At 38.6% G+C, this 19419-nt stretch overlaps 2 protein-coding genes across 2 annotated transcripts; one reads left to right on the forward strand and one right to left on the reverse strand.

Moving 5' to 3' along the window:
• The first annotated feature begins 8937 nt into the window (after positions 1 to 8937).
• LOC145787955 (protein OSCP1-like) lies at positions 8938 to 10044 on the forward strand. Its single transcript, XM_082599794.1, has one exon. It carries the CDS (start codon positions 8938 to 8940, stop codon positions 10042 to 10044), a length of 1107 nt encoding a protein of 368 aa, XP_082455920.1.
• Positions 10045 to 11584: 1540 nt separating this feature from the next.
• On the reverse strand, positions 11585 to 12510 carry LOC145787279 (uncharacterized). Its single transcript, XM_082598990.1, has 2 exons — positions 11940 to 12510; positions 11585 to 11676 (listed from the first exon to the last, which is right to left on the reverse strand). The coding sequence occupies exons 1-2, from the start codon at positions 12508 to 12510 to the stop codon at positions 11585 to 11587; spliced, it is 663 nt and encodes a 220-aa protein (XP_082455116.1).
• Between the last annotated feature and the right edge of the window lie 6909 nt (positions 12511 to 19419).

Consider the following 19419-nt stretch of genomic DNA (forward strand, 5'->3'; position numbering starts at 1 on the left):
ACATTTTCTTTTTATTCCTTTCTTTACGATTTCAACGTTTAGCGACGTTAAAACGATGTAAAAACGGCAATTATATTAGGCTACGGTACCCGATAATTTCCTTTCAAAAATTTCAAAACCTCGCCGAATAGGGCACTCGCCGAAAAGGGCTCTCGCCGAATAGGGAACTCGCCGAATCGGACTAGTCGAATCGGACTCGCCGAATCGGACTCGCCGAATAGTAGCAGACCCAATAAATTGAGTGGGTGTAGTTGCTGAAGTGAAGGCGGTCGAGAGAAAGGAACTGGCCACCCTACTCTCCTTAGTGCCGAAGGCTTAGTATAATGAGAACCTTATCTTCTCATTCCCCAAAGCTCAGTATCTGAGTATGGGGCCTTTACCTACAGGGTAAAGAATTATGGTTATATTTAAACATTAATTTAGCAATCTCTAGTTTGTAAACGTCTTTTATTTTCAGAACTTTTACCTGCTTGAAGTATGGCGTAACATGTTCTGACCACAACCCTCCAGCAACTATTTTTATTGCTTTGTTTCACAACTTTTGTAGTTTCTCGATATATGCTTTGTATGTAGAGCTCCAAATGGCTATTCCTATCATAATATGTGGGTGTATGAGCGAATAATATAACTGCAGTCTAGCATTGAAAGGAAGAAAGTGTTTAAGTTTCGACAAAATACCAACAGATCTAGCAAGTTTAGATCTTAGAGCATCAATGTGAGGTTCGAATGAGAGCTGTTTATCAATTATATTATTCCAAGATACTTAGCGTAGTTGACGGTTTCTAGCTCAACAGCCCTATAGAGAACATTGAATTCATCGAATTTGTTGTAGCCTTTTTTAGGAGGAATTACTAATAGATTGGATTTACCGGCATTAATGGTCAATTTGTTGGCATTAATCCAACCTTCCACAGCAGCTAATTCAGCATTAAGTTCTGTTTGCAATAAATTTAAGTTATCAGCTTTAACTATGAGACATGTATCGTCCCAATTGTTAAGAAATAATAACCATTATAATGTCATTGGTGTGCCTATTATTACATCACACAAGAGCAACAAATGTAAGGCTTAGAAATGGACAAATTCTGTGAAAACCATGCTTTACTTTAAAATGATATTAAAAGAAAATAACAAAAAACACCTCTAATTTTTTTCTTTTTTGTAATAAAGGACATCTTTGATTATCTTACAAAAAAAAATTTTTCACTCCACGTGGATTCCCACAAGGCGTTTTGGGCGTCTTTTTGCGACCACCTAAAAACAATAGAAGTTGCTATAACTTTTTTTGTGATAGTAATACACAGAAAAAACTTGCATTTTTGAAATCCTCACCCTTAAAAGTAGTGAAATCGAATGTTTGACCACCTCTTTATCATCAGGGGGTGCAACAAATGACATTTTTATGTATGAGAACTCATTAGCACCACCAAGTGATCAACAAATTTCAAAATGGCATATCTAGTGAACTGGTTGATCAATTTTCATAATTTTTTTTTTGTTGCACTCAGAATTACATGCACATTAACATATTTAAAAACAAAAAAATTCCAAGAGGGGCGGTTGCCTTCACTTGTTGAATTATAATGGAATGACCCTTATGCTGGTTGTTGACAAACACCGTTCACCTCTACCCTGGGTGTAATAAATGGGTCCACGTCTTTTAGGTGCAGACAGTTAGGTGCCGGTCAAATAGGCGCGCATACTGTGGCGCCCATTCATTTAGATGCGGAGCACTGTGGCGCCCGTTCATTTAGCTGCTATTTCTAGTAAAGTTTGCAGATTGTATCAGATCAGCTTTGGCAAAACCAAGTCGGGGTTTTGACGGAAAACTAAGTTGTTCTTCACTCAAGCCTACCACCCACTTGAATATAGGCTACAGTATATTTTTTACTGATGTTTAGTGTAGTTATTATTTGACTTATATAACTAAAAGTGAACTCAGTCATGTTTGGAAACTTGAATAATTTATTGATAAAGCTTTCGCCGACGCAAACCTGGCCTAACAAAAAATCAATGCCAAACACGATCAATCGATCATTAAAAAAACAATATATTTTTCTGTTCGATGTAACAGTTTGTGTGAAAAGCATTGCCCTACCTGCCAAGCTGATACAATCTGCAGACTTTACTAGAAATAGCACCTAAATGAACGGGCGCCACAGTGCTCCGCACCTAAATATCCTGACGCCACAGTGTGCGCGCCTATTTGACCGACGCCTAACTGTCTGCGCCCAAAAGACTTGCTCTCTAATAAATTGGGTGGGCATAGTTGCTGAAGTAAATGATGTAGGCCTATGTGTAAATGTAAATGATAGATGTATATGTGCAGATGTAAATGCATATGAGAATGATAATAAAGCACCTCAGTGCTTACAACATCAAATATTTATTATTATATTATTATTAAAGGCGCCTGAGAGAAAGAAACTGACCAGTCTACTCTCGTTAGGGGAGCAAGTCTTTTAGGCGCAGAGACAGCCAGACAGTTAGGCGCCGGTCAAATAGGTGCACACACTGTGGCGTCTAGATATTTAGGTGCGGAGCACTGTGGCGCCCGTTCATTTAGGTGCTATTCCTAGTAAAGTCTGCAGATTGTATCAGCTTGGCAGGTAGGCCAATGCTTTTCACACAAAATGTTGTATTGACAGGGGTCGACCTTAACTTTTTTTCGCACTGGCCAACCGGACCAGTGGCTCACCATTTGCACTGGTCCGCACGAGATTGCACTGGTCCGTCCGTTTACTGATAAATTTTGTAATAAAGAGAACTTTATTGAACAGAACGCGAATTCTTTAAGCAATCTTGCATAAACCTTAAGTACGGTACTCTTATTCAATAGTACCCAATTCAATAATAACAGTCAACAATCATTATTAATTTAACCTATTTATTAAGTTAATTTGATGCCTCATAGGCGCCTAACTATTTTTTTGGCCGTGGGGGCGAAAGTGTGTTTCATCAGCAGCAACGTAAATTCAGCGAAATGTCACGCAGATGGATGACGTGATTATGTCGTCACACTAGGATTGCTGTTATTACCACACTCGGAGTTATCACTACGTTCGACCTACCGTTAATTATTATAAAAACTCGACCAAAACACATGCCATGCGTCTGCGTTGGCTAGCGGTTGATGGACTGCGACTCTTTAAGCTAAGCACAACATAAAGTTTAGCAACGATTTAGATTTATTAGCATGAAACAAGAGACGAAAAGGTATACTGTAAATGGAATGAAAATACTAACTTGATCATATGCTTGAAAATATACCTGTTGAAAGCAAAATCATTCATGTTTACATCAATTCAACATCACGTCACCTTGAATAAATTTAAAAGTTGCTGACATCCGTAAACAGCCCTTGAAAATAGTTACAGAGAGACGTTTGATTAAGTTTTTGACTTGACATTGCTCCCTTTTCACTACAATATCGCAACTTATCGCTGACCAGCTTTCAAGTTTCAATTCGCTGTAATAAGCCCGTTTTCGTGTTGCAGATGAAACAAAAGATCCGCATATTCCCCGCCTTTGATCGGGTTTCTATGGCAACGGTCGTGTGTGCGCTATGCAGTTTGCGCGAGTCCGTTGTTGTGTTGATTTTGCCGTGTGTGCGCCATGCAGTTTGCACCAGCCCTTGTTACGTTGGTTAGTGGTTACCTCGGGCCGAGACGTCAAGTTCATTTTCACAGCAAGGGATTCACTGCCGCGACAACTCTCTGCAGAGGTTTCGACTTTTGAAAGCGACATCGAGTCTGTTTGCAAGCACATTAAGCTAAACGCACGCTGCGTCAACGTAGCAAATTATGTTGTTTTTGGGTACATTCAACATCTGATGACATTGAATCGACGCAAAATGGCAGATTTTTGCTATGTCTCAGACAGCAAAATCAGTCATTTTTACATTGATTCAACGTCTGCAGACGTTGAATCTTTGAAAATGACAGATTTTTTTTGTCTGGGGTGGGATTGTAGCATCGCTACTCCTTCTAGTGATTATTTATCGCGAAGCTGTTGCGGTTTGCATTAAAAAATGTTTTCCTGCTGCCGATCGCTAGTTCACCTATTGTTTTATGTATCAATGCAGCATAAAAAGTTGCCCCCACGCAGAAATATGCGTGGGGGCCAGGCCCCCACGCCCACGGCTTAGGCGTCTATGGCCTCATCACTCAAATGCTCTCTAAACTCTAGCACAATCTTAACATTTTTATGCATCAAATCTCTTGAGAGTACTGTACTAGGCTACCAGAGCTCACGCGTTGTTGCGATTCCCCTTTTTTCTTCCGATTTAACATCGTCACGTGATGTTGCGATTGCTTCTTTCTTATGATTTAACACGTGATGTTGCTGCCTTTTTCTTACGGTTTAACAGGCATGGATCACGTGTTTTCCTGTTTGAATAGAAGCGCAAACAAAAACCACGCACTCTAAATGATCAAACGACAGTCATAACACAATGATATTTTCGCACTGGACAGTCGGACCAGTGCGAAACGATTCGTACTGGTCCGCGGGGAACTCGCACTAGACATTGGCCAGAGGACCAGCGCTAAGATCGAACCCTGATTGAACAGAAAAATATGTTATGGCTTCCGTGCGTGAAGCTGCTTAAACCGGCAATGCTTTTCACACAAAATATAGGCCACGGTATATTTTTTACTGATGTTTAGTGTAGTTATTATTTGACTTATATAGGCTAACTAAAAGTGAACTCAGTCATGTTTGGAAACTTGAATAATTTATTGATAAAGCTTTCGCCGACGCAAACCTGGCCTAACAAAAAATCAATGCCAAACACGATCAATCGATCATTAAAAAAACAATATATTTTTCTTTTCAATGTAACATTTTGTGTGAAAAGCATTGCCCTACCTGCCAAGCTGATACAATCTGCAGACTTTACTAGAAATAGCACCTAAATGAACGGGCGCCACAGTGCTCCGCACCTAAATATCCTGACGCCACAGTGTGCGCGCCTATTTGACCGACGCCTAACTGTCTGCGCCTAAAAGACTTGCTCCCTAATAAATTGGGTGGGCATAGTTGCTGAAGTAAATGATGTAGGCCTATGTGTAAATGTAAATGATAGATGTATATGTGCAGATGTAAATGCATATGAGAATGATAATAAAGCACCTCGGTGCTTACAACATCAAATATTTATTATTATATTATTATTAAAGGCGCCTGAGAGAAAGAAACTGGCCAGTCTACTCTCGTTAGGGGAGCAAGTCTTTTAGGTGCAGACAGTTAGGCGCCGGTCAAATAGGTGCGCACACTGTGGCGTCTAGATATTCAGGTGAGGAGCACTGTGGCGCCCGTTCATTTAGGTGCTGTTCCTAGTAAAGTCTGCAGATTGTATCAGCTTGGCAGGTAGGCCAATGCTTTTCACACAAAATGTTGTATTGAACAGAAAAATATGTTATGGCTTCCGTGCGTGAAGCTGCTTAAACTGGCAATGCTTTTCACACAAAATATATTGTATTTTAATGCGCGTGTTCGGCATATGTTTGTTAGTCCAGGTTTGCGCAGGCGAAAGCTTTATCAATAAATTATTCAAGTTTCCAAACATGATTGAGTTCACTTTTAGTGAGTCAAATAATAACTACACTAAACAATAAACATCAGTAAAAAAAGATACCGTAGCCTAGGATATATTCAAGCGGGTGGTAGGCTTGAGTGAAGAGTAACTTAGTTTTCCTTCAAAACCCTGACTAGGTTTAATAACGAGCAAAGTCGCACCATTATGCTTGCAACTTGTAGCCAGGGTTCATATGCCCTATAGAAATGTATTCATGTAGTAGAGCGTTGTCTCATACCAACTCGCCACACGACCAATCCATCCAGAGTAGAAGTAATTGCGAAAGATAACAGATTAAGTAAGGTTCCACCAGCTGCAACCTGTGTTCAGGATGCATAGCAAATGTCCTGTGGAGATATACTAATATCAAGAGTAGTAGAGCGTTGTCTGGCTCCTCATCTCCACACGTGCATTAACAAAACAACATATTTTTCTGTTCAATATTTATATAACATTTTGTGTGAAAAGCATTGCCCTACCTGCCAAGCTGATCAATCTGCAGACTTTACTAGGAATAGCACCTAAATGAACGGGCGCCACAGTGCTCCGCACCTAAATATCCTGACGCCACAGTGTGCGCGCCTAACTGTCTGCGCCTAAAAGACGTGGACCCTGCCGAAGACTTAGTATAATGAGAACCTTATCTTCTTATCCCCCGATGCTTGGATTCAATTTCAAGTATTGGACTCACCTTTACTCTAACACAGTCAGTCAGTTTATATGCCTAAATGAATACAGTCAATAAGATGACAGCATATATAGTACCGTACAATCGTACATAGTACCAACAATGTTCAATCCGAAACAATTTATGAAACAGTCGTCAATGTTGTGATAACTGACAATAGAAACAATCACAGACACAGTTTATTCATATATCATACATAGGCCTAATGAATTTTAAGTGTTTTTTAGAAAGTTTTTATACTTATAAAGTTATAGAGCTATGAGCTGGAAACTCTCCCACTATTTCATAAGGTAGACCATTCCATATTTTTGGTTGAAGAATTTCAAACTGTTGTACTTCAGTTGTTTTTATTGATGTTGACCGCTTACCTCAAGAGTTACGGTTTTCCCTTTTCACTACTGGACACCCTATTTCGCCTCAGCTAAACAATTGCTGGTAGATGTAAACTTTTTTTACATTGATTCAAAATCTGGATGCGTTAAATCAGTGTAAAAAAATGGTTGATTTGCTGGCTGGGTTCATATCAGCAGGTGTTCGAAATTTGCTTTGTAGATTTTTTACTACATTCCACAGTTCTACTTCTTTAGGATAAGCAACACATTTTTACTGAGCAAAATTCCACAATCAAGCGAAAATCCTCTGCCTTCACAAGCCATCATACTACAATTTTAGAATTTGGCATCTGTAATTGCCAGGGTGAATGCTAAAGCAATCAAACAAAATATGAATTGCGTCGGCAAAAAAACATGCGACCCAAAGTTTGAACACCTATTGGTTGTATAAACCCAGCCAGCAAATCCACCATTTTGTCACCCTCATAACAAAACTGCCTAACTCACTTTTTGACCATTTTGAGATTTTCAGCCCAAGTCACTGGTTTTAACTTTAGTGATGCCTGAAAAAATGCTCAAGACGCTTCACACTCACTAAAGTACTGTAGGCTACTTTTTTTGCAAAAATTCGTTAATAAAAACATTATCTTTGCGGAAGTTTTTTGTGTTTTTCTTAAAAGCTAAAAAAATGAGTTAGGCAGTTTTGTTATAAGGGTGACGATTTTTAGAATGATGCAATGCCTGCAGAATGCAGATGTTATATCAATGTAAAAAAAGCTTAATCTGCCAGCAATTGTTTAACTAAGGCGAAAAAGCGTGTCCAGTTGCGAGAAGGGTAAACTATAACTCATCAGGTAAGCTGTCAACATCATTAAAAATATGTATCGCTTTAAAAAAAAGTTCAAAACTAGGGCAGTAACATGTGCAAAACTCCCCATATTGTTGTTGAAGCAAAGATACTCATAATGTGTCAGAGTTAAATAAAAAAGTGTAAACAAAAAAGCAGCTTTGACGTTCACAACATTTACTTCTTTGATAGTTGTGCCGAAAACGTTACACTATTTAAATATATTAAATATAGCCTAGTCATATGCAAAGTTGCTGTTGAACGATGAAGATTGAATATTGCCCTTGGTGGTGGGTGTATCGGCTGTATCGCTTTCGACTATTTAAACATTTTTGCATTATTTTTTGTGTTTTTCTGTTAGTATGTATAGTTTTGTGTGATTAAACACGACTCATCTATTATAATACTGTTATTATTACCTAGCCAACCTTACATCCTTGTTTTATGCGGCCGCTAAGGTTTGAGGTCGACTGCAACTTAATGAAATGTTTGCTATGACATCGATTGTACACACAAAATCAAAAAATCGATCACTTGCAGCCGCTCAACCTGATTACTGCCTACTGAGCAATGTGAGTATTGAATCAAAACTAGCTCAATTCCGCAAAAAAAGTTGCGGGACCGGCAACCTCATCTAATGAAGTCAATTACATGAAAGGACTGAATTGGTACGGTATGAGAGAATCAAATACCGTACATATACAATACTATTACCAATTACAATATGGATTGTTTGAATTATCGCACATAACGAAAAGTAAAATCCAATTGACAAAAACTGATTTCTTTGCAATAACTAAAATCAATTTAGCATATACTTTTTAATGAATAAGGATTCTATTTCAATACGGACCTTCTGATGAGTGATGATGCTCTTTTTAGGGGAAAACAGGCTGTTAAGTGTTTAGAGACTACTAACTATATTTGATTTGCATGCAATCATGCATATATTTTGGACATTGTGACCAAATTCACTTTAATATTTTAGGACAATTTGCTAAAAGATTGGTTAATGCCCGGCAAATGACTGAAAAAAAAACCTAGAGGAATAGATGCAACAAAAACTTCAAAAATTAACATTAACCAAGCCCCTACAAAAAACAAAAAAAGTTCACCTCTTTCAAATAGTTTTTTTTCTGCTATTGTCAACAGATCCAAACAAAAGTGAACAAAACACACTTTTTTTCTGGCATTGTGACTAAATTGACTTGAAATTTTTTATGAAAATTTGGCCAATGGTCGAAAAAAGAAACAAGGTCACCAAATATGGTAAATATAGCCTCAGGGCATTATATTTATATTTTTGTTTACTAGCCCTATTTCAGATTTGCTCACCTTTTCTGGAACTACTGCCTTTTCTTTAGGACGTATCTTGTATACATGATATATACATATGTATCAAAATTTGCAGATTCATTTTCAGTACCGTACTTATGCCAGGATCAGTTTTAATGAATTTTGATTTATTTCAGAGTTTGTGAAAATTCTAACAATGGCATATTTTTCTCTGCCAATTTTATTTTATAATTTGGGTGGTGAAATGCTGTATGTGCTTGACCAGCGTTTGGCGGCTCAAAAAATTCCTCATGAAAGAGCTGAGAAAGTCATGGCTGATATTGTTGCAACTATGTTCAATAATGAATCTTTAAATGAAATGGAAAAACCCCAAGTGTTGTACAGCAAGCAAGCAGTGAGAACAATATTCACCAAAATAGTTCATTCTTCCATCATGAAAGTTAACACCGATAGCATGGAAAAGTTATTTGATTTGATGTTAATGGCAGTAAAGCACCAGTTTATCAAGTGTGCTAACCCAAAAGATCTTTTACATCTCACATTAAATCATATCGATGCCATTTTGGAGTTTGTTAACAGCAATATGCATGTTACTGTCAAGGTCAAAAATGTTTTTAGAAGAATTGTAGATTCATACGGTGGAATGACTCAAGGAGAGTTTATGCTTATCAGGCAAGCCTTGCTGCTATTTGTTCAAGATTCTAACAACAAAGTTTCTATTTATTTAAACCAAAAAAAGCAAAATAATGAGGGGAAATTTGCAATTGAAACAACTGGGGAAGTCGCAGGTGGTAGTGATGTTCCTGGTATGATTCATCTGAATAAACATAGAAAGCAAACTGTCACTTTTGATTGTGGTTGTGATTTTCAACCCCATGCATTACCACAAGGCATTTCGAATAAACTTGATGGCAATCGCTGCACAAGTCTTGGGACAAATTTGTATAAAGATTCTAACATTGTAGATTATAGCATGGCAGGCGGTGGGAACTATCTTTCTGCTACATTTGATAGTCGTCAGCTTGCCAAGGCAGAATTGAATATGTTGGCTCAAATGATAGGTTCCAATACAGTTATTGCAGATAATGAAGGATTCCGTCTTGACTTGTTTTCTTCAGTTGATGATCTTTCAGCTGGACAGAGCTCAAAGAAAGATGTATTGTCTGATGATACCGTGGTAAATATTACAGCCACCAAACAAGGGGCAGAGCAACTTACACAAATTGTGGAGGACTTGACAATAAACTCAACTTCGTCAACAACCACAAGAGGAGAAGATTTATTGTCACTTATGGATTTGTAGCATTATTTTAAGAAATGTTTTTACAAAGATAAGACAAGAAACAGTTTATTCATCATTGTATGAACAGTCATGTGAACGTAAATATATACATAAACAATAAATTGGCATACAACAATAAGGAGGCAACGAAGGACATTCCATTCATCTATTTGAGCAGCCACCTTATTCAAAAATTCCATATTTCTATCTAAAGCAAGGTGGCCAGTCTGATGACAATAAACAACCAAGTCAGGAATTTTTTTAATTATATTTAGTTTGTATTGTTTATTGAATTGACGTGGACATGTACCAATATCACTTTTTTAGGCTGATATCGATAATTTGCTGATACTTTAGTGTTGCAAAAAGAAGCAATTTTGGTATTTGCAATGAGGTAAATCAAATGCTAAGTTAGACTTTATTTGGAAAGAAAAACTATTAAAAAAGGCTTTAAATTGGTGCAGTTTAGTTGTAAAGATTTAATCGATCAAATTTCTCTGCATTGTTGTGTCAAAACACAGTAATGTTTAGTAATAAAAGGCCGCAGCCCCCTTGATTGAGGACTGGGGCATAAGGATAGGCTACAACACCATAATTGCGTTTTCTGAAAAATTAATTTAAGGGTTTGGGCAAACTCTCTAAAAAATCTATCATAATTTAGAATAACATATATATGTATAGAATTTAAACCAAGTCCTATATTGTGCATTGCAGTCATACAACAACTAATCGACAAGTAATCTTCAACCTAAGTGTGTTCGGTTGTTACTTTTGCAAGGCTGGAGTGGATATTGGATAAGAATACCAGTACCCACTACCCAGTTACCCAGACAGCAAAAATGTATAATTTTGCATAGTTTCTACTTTGCTAGACATTCAAAAACCCATGTAATGCCCATGTAATTGGTTACCCATGTAATTGCCATGTAAATTGTAAACCCATGTAATTGGTTAATAACGAAATAGTTTAAATACATCCGAATATAAACATATCCACTTAAAATCTATTTCAAAACTTTTACAAGTTTTTTGCACTTTTGTGCAATTAAGTACATGAATATTTCTGTGTTATTTGCATACAACTATAAGTAAAATCTACTCCATGTAAAAGTCCCTGAAGATAACATTTTATTCTTTATAATAGAACTAGTCTATGCAGGCTATTCTCCCATCGTCGGCTCCAGCTCGTGTCTGAGCATTGGTTTCATCTTCAAATTGAATTTGGTTTTGGATGGTGATGTCGTATGTGGCTTTGGAGCCCCAGTCTATGATGGAATAGACGTGGGCAAAAGTCACATTGTATGGAGGGTGAGGGACGTGGTAGTTTTAGCTTTTCTTTTCTAGTGTTTCGTTTTTCTTGGGCTTTTTGTATCCTGTTTTTTTTCAAAAATTTCCGTGCCTTCCCTAATTCTTTTTCTCCAAAGTGGTCTGTCACTAGCAAGTAGTTCCCATGAATCCAGATCAATTTTTGCATGATTGAGGGAGACTTTCAGCTGATCTTTGTATCTCATTTTTGGTCTTCCGGAGGGTCTTTTCCCTGTCTCTAGTTCACCATAAAGCATTATTCGTGGAAGTCTCGTTGGGTCCATTCATATGACATGCCCTGTCCAGCGAAGGCGGTGTTGCAATATTGTGGCTTCCAAACTGGGCAGCCTAGCGCGATCAAGGATTGCATCGTTGGTAAGACAATCTTCCCAACGAGTACCTACTATTTGCCTCAGTTTTCTCTGCTGGAAATTTTCAAGACGTTTGATGTCACGGCGGTATAATGTCCAGGTTTCACAAGCATAGAGAAGAGTAGATAGAACGACTGCCCGGAAGACCATAATTTTTGTACAGATAGATATGGCATGGTTGTGGATTGTGGAAAACACGATGGTTAAGTCTTCCATAGGCACAGTGAGCTGCTTTTATACGTTGTTCAATATCCTTTGCACATGTTGGTGCTGTTGAAAGTATGCTACCAAGGTAAGAGAAGTAGTCCACTTCACCTAAAGGTCTTTTGTTGATATTGATCTCTGGAGAGGTGTGGTCAGGTGGTGTTTGGTTGAGTATCCTAGTTTTATCAGTGTTAACTTCCATTCCAAAATGCTCATAAGAGTTGTTGTAGATGGTAGCTATCGTTTGGATGTCATCAGGAGTCCTAACAGGTGTGGCATTGTCATCGGCAAACTGTAACTCATGAATTGTATGAGCAGAGGTTTTCGACTTAGCACGGAAGCGAGCAAGATTGAAGAGCCCTCCGTCCATGCGACAGCGCATTTTGATACCAGTAGAGGTTTGTGGGACCTCATTAGGCATCGCAGCCACATACAGTAAAAAACATGTAGGTGCAAGAACGCATCCTTGTTTGAGTCCACGTGTAACGGGGAATGGGTCGGAGAGGGTGTTTTGGTAACAGACTCTGCCAAGCATGCCATCATGGAGAGCACGGATCAGGGTAATAAAGTCGTCAGGGCATCCAAATCGAGCAAGAACAGACCACATATAGTCCAGTCGTTGAAGGGTTTTACCTTGACTTAATTGGTGTAAAGCTGAAATTTTGCACATTGGTTCTGTTCATTGTGTACAATGACCAAAAAAAAATCCCCGTGAAAATTTTTTGGTGAAAAAAAGTTATCCGCTATTTTCGAAATTCCGCCATTTTTTTCAAAATAACGGATGTACAAATACTGAAATATTCAATTTTTATGAAATTATTGTTAGTGTTGGTGCTCATTTAAAAGTAAATTTCATACTGCAATTATTTCACATTGGCAAAGTTTTGGTCCACCGTGATTGCCGGAGGAAGTTTACGGATACACGGAAAAGGGTTCAGGGAAAATGCCTGCAAAGAAATTACGATCTGTGTCAAGGAATTTCAAGCTTCTGAAGCCTACAGTATACTGTGTCAAAAGGGTGCTGATGGGATTAATGCTGCCAGTACTAATAGAGGGGACAACACTATTGCGACAGCTGGTCGATAAGTACACATAGACTGTCGTAGGCCTAAACGTTACACTAACCCTATCGATATACAGCTTAAGAAGAACAGAGAGGAAAGTGGGTCCTGCGTCACGAGCAAACGAAGTGTTCGAATTCTGGATGGCAATTTCGGCAGTAAGACTCATTGTTTTTTTTGTGGCCATGTGGGACTCGAGTTCTCACGGACAGACCTGGCTTTAGTTTTGTTAAAACAGATGTTTTTGCAAGGACTATATTAGAGTGTTGTGAGAGACGTTCTGTCGATTGGTCATTCGCCACGAAAGGTCGTATTGAATAATACGGTGGCGATTTGCATGCTGCACTGTGTTTATACCATCATTCTTGTAGTGTTAATTTTATATATGGATTTAACGTAACCTTGTAATGCGGCAGAGTATTGAGGCAAAACGTCGAAAATCTGGGCGACCGAAGGATGAGGAACAGGATCAGGCATCTCTAAAGATGTGTTCACATCTTGAACAGAATGATGAAGAACAGTTAACGATATCAGACCTCAGATCTAAAATGAAGAAGTTTTTAGCAAATGATGATTGCCTTCCTTATGGATCAAAATATCTGAAGACTCAATCGATGAATCTATTTATATAACTGAAGGTCAGGGCCTTCATGACATTGTCACTATGAGAGAGAAGACATCCGAATTCCTCCGATCTCATTACCTAAAAGCAAAGCATGAGGATGACGGAGAGTCACAAAAGAGAGAAATAGTTATAACTGCGGCAAGGCTCATCTAAAATGATGTTCCATCTGGTAATGATCACTATCCAAGCACAGACGTACTCAATAATAATAGCAATCGTGTTTTATGCGCGCCCATTGCGATACATAACATATAGTAACACTGCGATCGCAGATGCGATACAACAGACGACAGGAAGCAGTGAAGTGACATATAGTCTTCGAGTCAGCTGCTCCCCTTATTTTGGCTTGCCATTACTTTATTTGTAGGAAAAGACACAAAGCAAAAGGTTGCTAGTATTGGCCAAGCTGTCGTTTTCACCACTCGACCGACCAGATCGTCAGACCACGAGCGGTGATTGCACCATTGCAAATTGGTCTTGTTGTTCAAGGACATCATTTGTACAGGTCGAGATTTCTTGTTGATACTTTACACAATATGGGATATTGTTCTTCTTACGCTGAAGTCCTGAGGTTTGAAAAGAATGCAGCTGATTGTGTAGCGTCAGAATCTATTGTTCTGAAGAACATAGACCTACTCGAAAGTACAATGTTATTTGCAGCTGACAATGTTGATCATAATATTATCACCCTGGATGGGAAGGGGACTTTCCACGGGATGGGAATGATTGCTGCCTTGACACCGGGTCATAAAGCAAACCGTATGATTCCAAGGCACAACATATCACAACTCCACATCACAGAGAAGACTAGGATTGAAATCATGCACCTCCGCTTTGCCAATGAAGCGCAGAAGACATCACTGGCTGGTTATGTACCTTTTTCTCAAGATCAAACCCTCTGAGGAATATTGTGAATGGTGTTGTGGCCGAGGATAACGTTAATGTACATGAACATGAATAAAAAAAAAAAGATAGACCTATTCGATCAGTAAAACACTTCGGGGTAGCCTAAAGGCTGCGAAGTGATCAATGCCCCAGGGGATGCTGATGTTCCGATTGTGAAGGCTGCTGTTCTTAGTGCAGTGTCACACTCGACAACGTTGATTGGAGAAGACACAGCTCTGTTGGTCCTGCTTCTTCATTATGCGCAACAAGTAAACAGAGATCTATATTTCCGTTCCGACAAGGAAAATGCTGACAAAGTGTATCATATAAACGAACTGAAAATGGTGATGGGTGAAGAATTATGTTCCCAGTTACTTTTTCTACATGCCTGCACTGGATGTGACACAACATCAAGAATCTGTGGTGTGGGTAAGAAAATCTGTCTTTCACAAGCTGGTAAAGGGTGATGCTATTCTGAAAGACTGATGTGCCAATTACCTCCTTCTTCCATACCAGACAGCAGCATCCATTGTGAACAAAGATTGTCAAGCGATGGCTGTGATTTTTGGGGGCACGCGGACGGATTCGCTCTCGTCATTGCACTACAGAATACAGAGTAGGCTACTAAGAAAAAAAGTAGTCTCTTCCCAATCATTTGTACCACCTACTGAGTCATCAACAAAATTTCACTGTCTAAGGGTTTACTACCAAATAATGGTCTGGCTAGGACAGGAGAGTGATATGGAAACTTGCGGGTGGGGTTGGAAACTGGAAGGCAGTCAGTTTGTGACAACAGAATCGGACATGAATGCGGACCCAGTTTCCGTCTTACAGATTATCCACTGCAACTGTACAACTGCCTGTAGCACTGCCAGGTGTAGGCAGAATAATCTACCCTGTACCTCAGCATGTGGACAGTGCAACTTGATACCTGTGACAATACGTACAATCAGTCATTACTGGATGAAGATGATGACCAGGACTTATTAAGCAACTGAATGTAAATAACTTAATAAGTGGTCTGCGATTCTTGTACTGTCAGTCTTTCACTATTAGTTTTGTTTCATATAGGCCTAAGTCTTTCCATTAAACTAATTAGTTAATTTCATTTTGAATTGTTTTAATGAATTCCTTACCACCTTAAACCTAGGGATAGACGCCAGAATTAGAGCTCTAGCATGAATATTAAGTGAATTATTGTCATTATACTGTTTTTGCGGCCATCTTGAAAATGACAACTTTCCGGTGCTCTGATTCTCCTAGATTTTTAATACATTAATCTTGATGGTAAATACTAGAAAAAAACCGTTGGAAAACCTTTTGTAGGAATCAAACCATATATTGACCTGACTATAAGTGAACAAATTTATCGTTTTTTGAACTATTATACATTAGCGTAGGCTATTATATAATATTTTGTTAATGTCACTTTGTTTAAAGTCAAAATATAGTTGTTATTGAGTACCTACTTGCTTATTAATTGTGACAAATATTATATCATATTTTAAAGAAGCCGTAGTATGACGATACTTCGGAAAAATATTCGAATTTTGTTTATCCGCCAATTTGAGAAAAAAAAATGGCGGATTTCGAAAAAGGCGGATAACATTTTTTCACCAAAAGATTTTCACGGGGATTTTTTTTTGGTCAATGTACATAATCAACAGCAACAATGTGCAAAGTTTCAGCTTTACACCAATTAAGTCAAGGTTCTGCCCTTTTTTTCGCTTCAACGACTGGACTAATAGCAGGTCGAGGAACTTTATCAAATGCATTCTTCAGGTCCCAAAGGATAAATGAAAGAGGTTGTTGTTGTTGACACTTTTCTTGGAGTTGTCGAGCACAAAAGATCATATCTACAGTGCCGCGAGAAGGTCTAAAGCCACATTGGGACTCTGGGAGTACGTCCTCAGCTAGCGTGATAAGACGGTCAAGGAGAGTGCGGGCAAAGATCTTGCTAGTGATGCTGAGGAGTGAGATACCACGGTAGTTGTTACAATCTTCTCTATCTCCTTTCTTAAACACTGTAACTATATTCGCATCTCTAAAGTCGCTTGGGAGTGTTTTTGATTCCCATATCATAAGAATCAGCTGCATAAGGTGGTCCTTTACCTGCGATCCTTCGTAGAGAAGAAACTCTACTGGAATGTTGTCTGGTCCCGGAGCTTTGTTTTTCTTCTTGTGTTTGATAGCCTTATTGAGTTCATTCAGTGTAGGTGGTGTGGACATCCAATCGCGGGTGGGATATTGTGGAGTATTGCGAAGAAGGTCACTGTGAGGGGATAAGGGGTTATTTAACAGTGTTTCAAAATGCGACTTACAACGATCAATGATTCCTTCGGTGTCAGTGATAATGTTTGAGCCAGCTGCGTCTTTTAGACCGCCCACCGATGACTTAGTCGGTCCAAAGATTTCTTTCGTCGCAGCGTAAAAGCTGCGCATTTCTCGTTGGCCGGCATATTTTTGCAGATCTTCAGCTTTCTGTTGCCACCACTTGTTTTGGGCCTTACGAATTCCTTTTTGGCATGCTGTGGCAGCTTGTCGATGTTTTAGTTTGTTGCTTGGAGAAGGATTATTTTCAAAAGTGAGTCGTGCACACCGTTTACTTTCAATAAGGTTGGTGATTTCTTCGTCGTTTTCATCAAACCAGTCCTGCTTTTTCTTGTGTTTGTAACCAATTGTTGCTTCAGCTGCAGCGGACATTGCGTCTCGGAGTGTAGTCCAAATTTTATTCTTTAACATTTTATTCTTTATAATAGAACTAGTCTATGCAGGCTATTCTCCCACAATAGAAATAAGCGTACTTTCAGACAGAAAATAAGTTTCTCTACAACAAACATTGGGTTTTTCATGGAAATTTTTACCTGAAAGGTTAAAAAGTACAGCCATTTAATCATGATGTGACATAAAGTTGCTTTTTAGACACTATAAAACTTTAATGACAAAGACCAATGTAGGTCATGACAAGGGGTAGGCAACAGGCAATTAGGCATGTTGTATGTAAATTAGTGATGGTTGCAACTACTGCTAGACATTAGACAAGCTAGTGATGGCTATCGCCTACTTGTAATTATAAAACAAGGCAAATGTGCATCTATGGATATAGTCACTATAGTATATATCATATAGTGTCAAGCTATTCAATATCCATAGCTGGCTTAGCTATGGATATAGGGTCAAGCTGGCTGGTCTTCCACAGGTTAACCAAATGCCGTGGAGCCAAAGTTATCCCTATTCGGCTTGTGGGTCAAAAAACTATCTGGGGATACGATAGGTTTCAAGAAAAACAGTTCATTCAAGAATGTTGCCTACAGTGCATTGTGAAGGGATTTAACCCTAAGTCCTGTGGAGGAGGGGTCGGTGGGAACTTGGTACTTTTCAAAGCAATATCACTAAAGAACTACCCGATCCACACCTTTGAAATTTCTTGACCTTTCCTAAAAATTATTTAAGGATCTATCCCGTTTTAAATGATGTTGCTTAATTGCATACTGCACCTCATTTGACCACCATGTCTCTTTTTTCTTTTATGATTTGCCTTTGTGTGCATCCAATTACTTTCTTTGCACTCTCTTTCATCGCTTTACTGAAAACCATCCCTATTCTTTTCCACAGAGGGCTTTCACCTTCTTGACAATCTCTTTCTGGTGATCATCTGAATTTAATTTCCACCTACATGTCTTCTGTACTGTTTTTTTTTTTGCTGAGACTTTTCGGTCATTTGTCCGAAATGACTTGAAAAAACTCGGTCAATTTTATTTATTTCAGTTATTTTTAGTCATATATAGTCAATTGACTATATATTTTTTCGGACATTTTGACCGAATTGACTATATTTTTTTCAGACATTTTCCTAAAAAATTGGTCAATGACCGATAAATGACCGAAAAAAAAAACAGCTTCTGTATCTTTGTCGCCTTCTGTTGATTTTTATATTGTAGTTCAGTTTTACATGCCAACAGTTTATGTTGCTTTGTCACTGCCTCATTTGATAATACATAGCAGTCTTGTATTCTTGGCAGTTCACTTCTCCTGCACATGATGTGGTTGATTTGCGAGTTTTTTCATCCACTACGGTACTGTATATAATGTCAAAAGTTGGGTGAATCTTTTGCAAAAATATGTGTTGGTCACTGCCATGTTATTTGCTAGCGCGAAATTTAGTATACATTCCCCTCCTTCATTCCGTGATTCAATACCGTACCGTGATAGTTGTGTCTGGGCTCAGTTTTTCTATGTGGCCTTTGAAATCTCCTATCATCTATATGCTGTCGTGATCAGAAATTTTCACCATAGTAGCACTCTGTCTGTTGGTTACTTGTAAAACTCTTAGCTTTTTATCTCCGGATTTAGCACAGTTCTAACTCCACTTCGTCGGTTATCAATTCCCATGTAATAGAACTTGTAGCCATTTCCCAATTCTTTTGGTTTCTGCCTTTTCCACTTCATTTTCTGCAGGCACATCTTTTGTCGGTCCATTATATGACTTTTACTGGTCATTGTTCCGACATTGAGAATTCCAAATACCAATTTCCTACTTAATACATCACTCTACTTTTTTCTCTCTGGGCTGGCTTGTTTACTGTTTAGCCTTATCCTCCTTTGATATGGTAGCTGTAGCGCCTGAGAGATTTCTCTCTGACGTAACGCGCTTTGCTTCACTGGCGTCGAGTTGGATTCTGGAATATTCTCTTCATTTAACAAATACTGCTCCGAGCTGCTGCTCTCGGAATTCAATCTCAGAGCAATCAATTTTTGTAAGATGCCTCACCACATTCCTACTGTACTTCATCGACACGTAGATCTACCGTTGTGTTGTGTTATATGGTCGTTTGTAGAGCTTGCAATGCTTGTGGCGGCGCCTTCCCAATCATAACCAGAACCCTTCTTTAAGAAACGTAAACCATGATCACACACACACACATACTCTCAAAAAGGTAGTTCT

Source organism: Aplidium turbinatum, chromosome 18, assembly GCF_918807975.1.
Source record: "Aplidium turbinatum chromosome 18, kaAplTurb1.1, whole genome shotgun sequence".
NCBI lineage: Eukaryota > Metazoa > Chordata > Ascidiacea > Aplousobranchia > Polyclinidae > Aplidium > Aplidium turbinatum.